Below are 10,900 nucleotides of genomic sequence, written 5' to 3'. Positions count from 1 at the left end.
AAAAGGATCTAGTGGTCTTAGTAAATCAAAAGCCCATGCATCCTCGGAGTAGTAAGTACAGCCCAGTATGATAGGGAGTCCTGTGGAGAAGGTTGCAAAGAGCTTTGGGTTGGCTGAGTAGATGTGAAGGAGATGTGTTCCTTCCTTACTTGTCATTAACATCTTGCAATCATGCTAACATACTCACCCCACCCCATTTATGCCTGGAAGATTTCTCTGTGTGAAAGAGATTAAACACACACACAGCTTTGGGGCATATGGTATACTGGCATACCATTAAGTCAGTACACTGCTATAGCTGTTGCTGATGTCTCAGCCCAAGGATTTTGGCATGAATGCAGCTGATGTTTGCTGTTGTCAGACTATTCATGATTTAGTACACAGTTCTGTAATAAAACAACTCGATGGAGCTGCTGCAAATTTTGTGACTGGGAAGCCAACAGGATTGGCTGTACCATTAAGCCAATTAAGTTGGTTGCCTCAGACAGCAGATTTTGGAGGTTATGAAAAGGTGGCATGTTTGTTATGGTTTTTTTTAAAGTGAGAAATGGGGTTGGGTAATGAGGTTGTTGTAGTTTGGTCATGCCATGAGAAAACATGACTAATTGGAAAAGATAATAACACTATGAAAGGTGGAGGGATGTAGAAAGAAGGGCAGACCACAAGCTAGATGGATGGACTCTATTAAGGAGCTCATGGACATGAATTTATAGGACCTAAGCAGAACAGTGCAATACAGGGAGTCTTGGAGATGTTTCATCCACCATGAGTCGGAATGTACTCAAGGGCACTTAACAACAACACAAAATGCTCATGGATTCCCTCCTGCATTTGCCAAAAGAATGGCTGTGGTTATGATGTACCCAGACTTGGGTGCTAGGGTTCCCAGTTCTTAGCATCTAGCCCCTCTTCTCCAGTCATTAATGAGACTTAATGAGGTGAGAGTACTGTCTTGAACAGTGTATACTATTTTCCTCAACTATGAGACCTGGGTTGTTGTTTTTAAATTAAATAGTGTGCTCTGTGGAGCTGTGGTTGGTGCTTATCATACCATGCTTAATGACATCACTAGGAGCCCCCCCTCTCGTGTGTGTGTGTGTGTGTGTGTGTGTGTGAGGGTAAAAGAGCTTATCATTTGCAGAAGTGTGTGTGTGTGTGTGTGTGTGTGTTCCTGGATGTTGGGAAAGTAGAGGCCTTAAGTGTAGGGGTGGTCTAAGTGCTCTGAAGCAGAAAGCAAAGTTCTTCCCCCCATCATGTGTTGAAACCCAGTACTACCACATCATAGGAGTATTTGGAAGGACTATCATGGCAGTACCCACTACCTCGGAAAGAAGAGGAAAACTTGATGGCAGTGTTACCCACCCAGACCACCCAAAATAAAGAAGATGCTGATGGTGCTACCTCAAAGAAACAGCATACACTCTCTGACATGTAAAAAGAGGAGACGCTGGCATTGTCCATGTCTCCCACTAGCCCACAGGTGGAGAATGCAGCTGTGGCATTCATTCCCCTCTTTAAAAAGTAAGAAAGTTATCTCGCTCTTCCACAAAGAGGCAGAGAATGCAAGTATGATGTCCGCAATCCCACTGCACCAGATGCCAGAAATTTCCTTAATGAATATGACATGGTGGGGGCATGAGGGCACCATAGTTAACTCTTGCTAGGAGCACAGATGCTGCTGATGTCTTCCCTGTTGGTGTCTGTGTTCATGCAGGTCCTGCTATGTTGCCCTCCCTTTCCTTTTGTAATGTGGTATCTCTTTTAACACAATTTCTTGTCTTCTTTTTGGTGATTCATTTCCTCTTGTGGAAGAATTCATAAGTTGCCACTTTGGAACAATGTCTCCATTGCTCGATGAGAACATGATAAACAGGTCTACCCACTTAGCCTAAGAAACAATTTGCCAGCCAAGGGATTTGGCAACCATCACAGCAGCAGATGGTTTGCCTGCCTCTTTTCTGTGTCTAAACAAAGACTGATAGAATATTTCAAATTGCATTAGTGAGCCTCATGAGGTAAGAGAGCAAGCAGCTAAATCATCCAGGATCTGAACTCTAATTTAGAAAAAACATTGCTTTACCCAGCAAATGAAATGCTGGTGGTGTCTCCTTGAAATAGCACAATGCCTCACAGATACTGAGATGCAGACCAAACAAAAGCAAACATGCTTTTTGGGTATTTCTCTTCAAAAGAGAAAGGCCCAGATGACATGTTACTCACTACTTCAGAGCAGAAAAAATAAGGGGTTTTTTCCTGCCCAGATGAGCCCCCATAAGACATGCTGCATTTGCATTGACATCAAAGATCTCAGACTAAAATAAACCCAGAGTAAATATTTATCCTACTATGGAAAGTACCAAGGGTTTTTCTGTTGGCCTTTGGTTAGACTTGAGGCTTGTGGCTTAGTTAAAGAACCAAGTTTTATTTAAACCCATGTGAAGAATACAAAGTATATTTGCAAATTTTCTGTACTTCATTGAGAAATATTGTCTTGACACAAAGGCATTTGGTTAAAAAAAGGGCCAATTGCTGATGAGAGATTTTCCACCTTTTCTGGAAAACTTTCATTTATGCAAAATAATATTTTTTGTACAAAATAGTGAATTTTATGGAAAAGATACTGCTTTGTGTGCAAAAAAGAGGGGGCTTGTGAGAAAAGATTCAGTTTTTTAATGCACAAATTGTAGATTTATCAAGAAGAGTCCTAAAATGTGAAATATCATCCCAAAAATGCATAGAAATTATTACAGTCTCATCCATCAAGGAGAAGACGTCTGAAATCCTTTGTTGGTGCATGGGACAATGAAATAAGTAAAGATTTCCATCCCCTAACATTGTTCAAGCAGGAGCCTGTTTTCAAACTGTAACACAGAAAATAAAGGCCATACATTGTTGAAGATGGAAATTTGTAATAGACAGCCTGAAAGAAATATATGTATGCTGAAATTAAGGAAGTAAGGAAAGAGATAAAAGGAGATAAAAGAAAGAGATTTATTGTTATTATTATTGTTGTTATTATTATTATTATTTTCTTATATCCCACCTTTCTCCCAATATAGGGACTCAAGGCTGTAAACAAAACTTTAAAAACAATACAATTTAAAAACAGTACAACATTAAAATGCATAAATATAAAATTTTAAAAAACAAAACAATTTTAAGAGTTAAAACAATTATAAATTAAAATGTAATGTGTTAAAATACCAACCTTAATTAAATAGTATTTTCCTCCCAGAAAGCATGAGGATTTTGGCCTCTCTGGATAAATTAGGTATTCCCCAAGAGACTCATATCAGCATCTAGCTTCCTCACAGGATCATGGTTCAGTCATGATCCTGCCATGTTTAACTGCCATGACCAAGTATGTGTGTGGTCATCCAGGATGATGGAGTATGTTATCCTGTTTATGATGCTGGGAAAAGAAAAGTTTGTGTATCATTTGCAGCCTGGTATAATGAGCAGATGTGTGGGGAGGAAGAATGAACTGCAAATTACCAAGATCGTTCTTAATGGAAGCTGTAGCTTGACGGGGAGAAAGAAGGACAGGTGAGACCTGAGTAGACAATATGTTTCTGAACAAATGGACTGAAGGCTTTTCTAATGGATGAATTGCTTGGATTCTTAAGTATACTGTGTAACTGGGGCGGGTTACAGACTGCCATTTCGGACGTCCTCAGGACAGAGTCCGTAACAAATGGCGGTGGCCGTTCCACACAGCCGCCGCCATTTTGATGTAACGGACGCTCTGCGTCTGCACGTCGCGCGGCGGAAGTGTGTGCTTTGGCACTTGTGGCGTCTCTTCCAGGTTGCTGGAAGGAGCGCAATTTTCGTGCTCCTTTGCAGCGCGGAGGAGTCGCGCGGTTTGGCGACTCCTCCGCGCTGCAACTGGCTGCAGCCCGAGACCGCCCCCTTTGGGCGGTCTGTAACGGGCCTGGGAGAACATTTCAGTCCTGACAACAACTATTTACTGTGATCATCTTTGCTTGCTGAATAAAGCTTTTCTGAATCTGCTGAAAGCTTGTGTTCCTGAAGGTGAACCAGCCTCTACATTACATTTCCTTATGCAGTTGCTTGGCAGGTCCCACTATGAGCTCCTGCCCTGAGCTGCCTTCCTAGTTTATTATATTTTGGAGAGCTCAATAGGTCAGGCAACATTGGCACTCCTGACTCAGTGCCATTTTAATATCCCACTGAACGCCTTTTGCAGCATTTAAATTGTGCCTCTTGGCCCTCCCAGTGCTACTTTTAGATGGTAAATTAAGACCTCTGTTTTGTCAGTTTGGTGAACCAGTCTAGTGTAATTTTAAAAAAATGCCTTTGCCTGCTGGTGGAAGAACAGAGAGGGAATGAACCTAGCTTCATTTGGCAGGAAGTGACAGAGGCTGGGACACCCACAAGCGTTCCTTCTTCCTGTCCTTTCCTCTGACCCACTGCCATCTTCCCTTGCACAACTATCAATAGTCATGGCACACTGGGTGCATCAGTATTCATGTGTGTATAGAATAGCAATTGCAGAACATAAATGGAGAGTTCTGAATTTATGTCAGGCAGAAGAAAAGATCTGAGGACCTGAAATCATTAAGAAACAAATTAGTTTCATAATAAGACATATCAATCTTTTTAAAAAGCAAATTGATTATGGAGCGTGCTTGAAATAATTAGGAAAGGAGGAAGCAGATTTACAAGTGACTAGTGATTAGAATGCCAGGGTGATACTCTAATGGATGGTGGATCACTGGTGCTTTTGTAATTATATCTATGCACACCTGGCCTTCAGCAATAGGTCAGCTGTCCAGTTATCTCATGACAAGTTAGCAGACTCAGTGTAGGGCCACCGTCACTTCCTTACAGCTGCAGATGTTGGCATAGCATGTGAATTTAGCCTGTAAAGTCTCAGCACCTGGCAATACATTTCTACGCAGGGTGCCTGTTTGCCTTGCCATTGCACTCAGGTGAACTGGGACAGGAGGGAGGATGCCACCAGGGGTGTAACTATGGTGCGGATGAAGACATTGACCCTTCCATAACAATTCTACCTCCCCCTCCCATAACCTTTTCTTTCAGTGCCCAAATTTCTAACACTGCAGATAGTAAGACACTGAAAATCATTTATACCTAGAACTCTAGAACTTGTGGAAAGGCCTGCCAGAAGAGATCTGTCTTGACAGCCTTTTTAAAGCTATCTGAAGCCATGAGTTGAGGTTGACTCATGGGCAGCTAACAACAAGGGCAAAATTGTTATGGGGTAGCAATGTCTTCATTCCCCCCTTCCCGAGTAGCTACACCCATGGACGCAGACAGTTTTATGGCAATATACCATTTTATCACCCTGTATGTTTAACTGGTGTGCTGAACATATAATATGTAAAGCAGAATTATACTCGGAGGAAGGAGGTGACCATCTGAAGCAGCAGTCCCCAAACTTTTTTGGGTTAGTGCCCCCTTTCCTCTTGGGTGATCTCTAGTGCCCCCTGGCATATTTTTTTTACATGAGGTCTATTCTACTGCAACTTCAAAATAGCCAATCTCAGTTACTGCTCCCTTTGCACCAAGTCACCTTGAGAGCAGCAACCAAGAAGCTTCTTGCTTGTGCCAGTCTTGCAGCAAAGGCCAGCACAGGAGAGAGTTTTTTTTGGTTGTTGCTTGACTGACTGCTCAGTCACTGCTCCCTTTGCACCCTGTCATCCTGGGAGCAGCAACTGAGCAACTGGCTAAACAGCAACCAAGAAGTCTCTCATCCATGCCAGCCTTGCAGCAAAGGCCAGAGAGGGCAAGAGGCCTCTTGGTTCCTGCTCAGCCAGCTGCTCAGTTGCTGCTCCCAGAGTGACCAGGTGCAAGGGAGAACCTTCTCCCCAGAGAGGAAGGACTCTCAATCCTTCACTGAGGCCGAGAAAGGCATAGCCAATGCACATGTAGGGGGTTTACAGAGGCCACATGCTCTGCATCCTTCTGTAGATCGCTAAAGTGGGTTCCCAGCTTGTTGGGGAAAATTAACTTACACATTGTAAAGCGTTTAGGGAATGCTTAAGTGCACTGATAAGCAGTATAGAAATGCACTTACTATTGCTGTTGTTGCCTTCTTGGCATTTTATCCAAGACAAAAGCAACGGCTAAAGCTTCCAATTCTTAATTTTCTGTGATAAGCCTGGAACAGAAGAGAATGGGAAGAAGGAACGTAAATGATCATCACACAAGATTTCATTTAAAAATAAAAAACAGTAGAAAAGAATGAACTTGTTGAATCAGCACAAAGTCAGTCTACTCTAGCCTTCTATTTCAAATAGTGCCTAACAGTCACATGCCTCTAGAAAGTCATAAGCAGGCCACAGCAAAGTCAGTCTCCCCCTGCCCCCAGTTCTTTTGGCACATGGCTTTCATGGGCACACTGCTTCTAGGGCCTTTTGACACCAAATGAGAGCAGCTATTTTAACTGCTCTTGTTCCATCCTGTGGAATCTAGGGATTTGCTCTCTAGGGAGGGGCATTTAAAATTCTATGCCAGAGAGAGCCCTCACCCAACTAGAAACCTCTGAATTCTGTAGGATGTATGGCTGGGCATTACAATGGAACCATAGCACTAAAATTATGCAATATGAAGGGCCCCCTAAACAGGAGCTTTAGTTTGACCACACTGGCTGACAGCTTTTAAGAGGCAGGATTCAGTTCTACAGCCTGTTTTCAAGCCTAGGGCTAAGCTGTGAAACATTTGGCACTGCAGTCAAAGATATGTTTTTGCCTAGCCTCTCTTTAAAAAGACTTCTACAGCATAGGAGCAATCATTGGAAAAACTCCCACATCATTCATACCAAGTTACAGTTTCATGTTCTAACTCTGAGCTTTGCGAGGGGAGGGTGTTGGATGTTATTGCAAGCACAATGCTGTCTTAACAGGGTCTTGAACATATTTATCTAAGGACTTCATGTGTGTTTTTTGTAAGTGTTTGAAAACACTTCTGTTTAAGCGTTTTCTGCGCCATTTGAAAGCTCTGTGTCAAGTACGTTTCTTTTGCCCCATAAGGAATACTTAATAAACCAGTAAATACACATGGAGGCAATGAAATCAAGATGTGCATTAGATGTGTGGGTGTTTGCATATTTATTTCCTGTACATACAGACATTATGTATCTAGAGATGTGTGGGTAGGTGTGATTTTCTTTCTCGCTCTCCAAAGCAGACACAGTAACAAAACAGAACAAGATAATCTGCAAAATAATTAAAAAGTACAGAAAACAATACATAGCGATACAGGAAAACAGATGCTTCTGGAAATAACTCCATGTTAACTATTAGCTTATGAGTGTTAAAAGGGGGAGCAAATGGGATTGTTCCATAAACTGAGTGCCACATAAGGAAAGGTACTCCTTGTGCCCACCAACCAAATGGCAGTGGCATGGAACCCAGAAGCTGAGTAGAATTCCCAGAGAAGAAGCTATTTGATTATTCAATATCCCACCTTTCTCCTGGCACAGGGCCCAAGGTGGCTATTGGATCAGGCTATGGGATGGGATGCTATGATATGGGATCAGGCATTTCCTCAGATACTCTAGTCCCAGACCATCGAAGACAAAGACAGGGATGGTGAGGAATGATGGTAATGCCACTTCTCATTATTCTTCATTACTGACTGTACTGGAAAAGGCTGATGGGAACTGGAGCCTAACAATGTCTGGAGGACTACAGGTTTCCCCAGCTCTGGTTTAAAGGTGTGCTGAGAAAAAGGTGTACAAGAAATGTATGGAAAGTCAAATGTCATTAAAGAACTTGAAGCCATGTACCATGATTTATTGGGCCTCAGCGGGAGCTCTGTCTCTCAGGAGAATGTATGTTCACTCTTTGTTTTTAAATCAACCTGTCCCACCTCTAGAATTCCACATCATACTTTTAAGCAAATTGCAAAGGGATACCTTAGCCTTCCTTCCTCTGAAGCAGCTTCTCGGGTAAAGAGGATTTTCCTCCCCAGTTTCTCTCCATCTCTAGAGCATGTCTGTGTGTGCACCTGTGGAAATGACAGTTTGGAGCATGCACAAAAAAGTTATTTCCAAGCTAGCAATGGGATTTGTCCTCATCTATCGGAAACCCAAATTCGCTTTCAACCCACTTTCTTGCCTAAGTAATGTGCTTTTAACCCGTTGTTGTGCTCTGTGTGTGATAAGCATTAGCAAAGTTGCTTGCTTTTCTGGGATGCCAACTCTTTAACTATTTTCGGATTGGAAGCACATAGGTCACTGTGTGAAAAAGTCCATAGTAGTATCAAAGATAGCTGTGCAGTGGGGGATACATACACATAGCATTGTAAGAGGTTCAACCAGCGTAGTTATCTTTCACACATGTTTCCCTATTTTTATTTTACAATACACATTAAACATTTTATGGCTCCTAGAGGCCACTTAAGTAATTTCTGTCTTGCTCATAAAACTTTTTAATATCTGTGCATTTTTGCTATTCATTGGAACACACCGATATTTCCCTCTGATTTCTCAGAGGCCTTGTTCTTAGCCCTAGTTCTCTTGTCACTCAATCCACTGAATTTACTATTAGAGGGAACACATAGGCTGATAACAAAAGACAAAAGTCATTCTTAAAAGGAGTGCTCCAGTCCAACCAGCCCCATCCACAAAGCCATTTTCTTCCACAGACTGATGCTGAGACTTTAAATAAGAGCTGTATGGACAGCTTTAGGAATAGATTCCTGTTTCTTCTTAAAACAAGAGAAAGTGGTTCGATACATTTTGCAATTTCCAATTACATTCTGCAGTAACTCCTAATAAAGAGATGCCTTCTTGGACTGTTGAGTTGTCAAAGATCTGCTGCACCTGAAGATTAAAACTATAAATATACACATAATTACAAATTACCTTTTGGAAGGTTAATCTTTAGAAGCTACACTTGAACAAAAGAGAAATGGATTTTCTCTCCAGAACTACAGTACTAGACTTTTCTCTCTATAGTATTTTTTGCAGCATGTGTGCACATGAATGTGAAATTTTGAGCTTAAAATTTGCTTCTCTTTATTGCAGTCAATGAAGTAACTTTAAAGACATGCACAAAAACATGTTATTTTCTTGTTCTTCCTCAAACACCCTCCTTTTTTAAGTATAATTTTTAATCCTTCCAATGAGCCTGAGGTCTTTCTGAGCTTTTCTGAGATTTGCCCTACTAGTACTGGCTATTTGTTTGCATTCTTTTTTTAGTGATTCTCCCCTTCTTCTATTTCTTATACGTCCCTTCTTAAATTTCAGCACATCTGAAGTTTCTTTGTACATCCTCCTGGTTTCTTTAGACACAGTTCTCCTTCCGTCTCCTTTGGAATTGTCTGCAGCTGTGCCTTCAGTATCTAACCTTTAAGAAAGAAGGCCCATGCACCATGAATTTTCTTCCTTTTGAGCATTTCTGACCAACACAATAAAGGTCAATTCAAATCCAAAATCCTTTGTGCATGGAAATGAAGGAGCAAGTCCAGTTTCAACGATGGTCCTGAGTGAACAGGCCTGTTACAGACTGCCAAAATAAAGCTGCTTCGGGTCTCTTTGGAGGTATGCTATTTAAATGATGCATGCATCCTAAGAATCCGGAAGCTGCACCAAAGCTGCACTCCGGTGCTTAGGAATGGAGTGTGGCTTTGGTGAGACCTCCGGACTCTTAGAACCCATGCATCATTTCAATAGCACACCACCAAAGAGACCCAAAGCAGCTTTATTTTGGCAGTCTGTAACAGGCCATAGTTACCTATTCTCTTTGCCTACAGGCTAGTTTCCATTGCCAAGCTGGTCTTGCCTGGCCATTTCCATCCACATTGGCAAGCTCCCAATCTCTGTGTTCACTGTTGACCATTGGTGGAACTGGACTTGCTCCTTCATTTCCACACACAAAGGATTTTGAATGTGAATTGACCTTCTCACACACCAGTGGCATGTATATATGTCTGTCCCTGGCTTCCACGCCATTAAATGCATCTGAGGAAGGAGACGGAAGCCTAGGAAAGCTCTTGCTGCCCACTACTCTCTTTCAGTTAGCCTCAAAGGTGCTACAAGGTCTCTACATACTGAGTTTCGAGACTAACAGGGCTATGTCTTTGGATTCCCCTCCATCTTCTTCTCCTTTTCATCCCTTGCCTGCAGCCTTGGCTCAGATGGGGAGCCCACCTCTTTGGCCCCAAAGCGCTGCTAGGGATGGCACTGCCCTTCCTCCACCTCCTCCTTTGAGCAAAGTTGGGCATCCATGGCATTGCTTCTTATAATGTGGTTTCCTTAAAAGCCTCCAATGGTGGGTGTAGGGCCCTTTGGGCTGCCTTTTGAGACAGCAGAGCCACCCCAAATAATGTTTGTAAAAACCCTGCAATCTTGAAAGCAATGGTGCCTTCTAGCTTCTCCCTTCTTCTCTGCGCCAGGAGGGCGGCGGAGGAGGAGGAGGCAGGCAAGGAAGAAGGAGGGATGGAGAGAAGGAGGGATGGAAGGAGGCGTTGCCTGGGAGGATCCGCCTTCTTTCCCGGCCTTTGACGTCAGGGCTGTCCGCACCGGAGCATCCCAGCGTCCGATCCCGGCTCAGGCAGCAGGAGAAGGCTCGGCGGGCTCCCCTTGCCTTGCCTTGCCTTTGGGGGGAGCATCCCCAGCTGCATCCTCTGCATCCTCTGCTGCATCCTCCTCTGCATCCTGCACGATGTCGGTGGCGGGGCTGAAGAAGCAGTTCCACAAGGCTACCCAGGTAGGCAGGCCAGCGAGGGAGGCAGGCACAGGGGCTGGGAAGCCAAGGGGAGCCCCTGCCCAGACCCAAGCCCCCAGCCCCCCAGGAACTAGGGCCAGCCAAGAGGCTCAGCCCTGCTCCCAAGGCCCCTGGTCCTCTCCAAAGGGAGCACCTTCCGGGGGGGAGGGAAAGGAGGACGGGCCCAAAGTACCCCCCCCGGG

General features: G+C 43.4%; 1 protein-coding gene across 1 annotated transcript in view; it reads left to right on the top strand.

Moving 5' to 3' along the window:
• The first annotated feature begins 10,476 nt into the window (after positions 1-10,476).
• Positions 10,477-10,900, top strand: part of SH3GL2 (SH3 domain containing GRB2 like 2, endophilin A1) — a 132,196-nt gene continuing 131,772 nt past the window's right edge. Inside the window, exon 1 of the mRNA XM_042455284.1 lies at positions 10,477-10,700. Coding sequence (XP_042311218.1) covers positions 10,656-10,700 — 45 coding nt within the window. The 5' untranslated portion in view covers positions 10,477-10,655. The remainder of the gene's footprint in view (positions 10,701-10,900) is intronic.

Source organism: Sceloporus undulatus, chromosome 2, assembly GCF_019175285.1.
Source record: "Sceloporus undulatus isolate JIND9_A2432 ecotype Alabama chromosome 2, SceUnd_v1.1, whole genome shotgun sequence".
Taxonomy (NCBI): Eukaryota; Metazoa; Chordata; class Lepidosauria; order Squamata; family Phrynosomatidae; genus Sceloporus; species Sceloporus undulatus.
The sequence above is the reverse complement of the archived record's forward strand: the minus strand, read 5'-3'. Positions and strand labels throughout refer to the sequence as shown.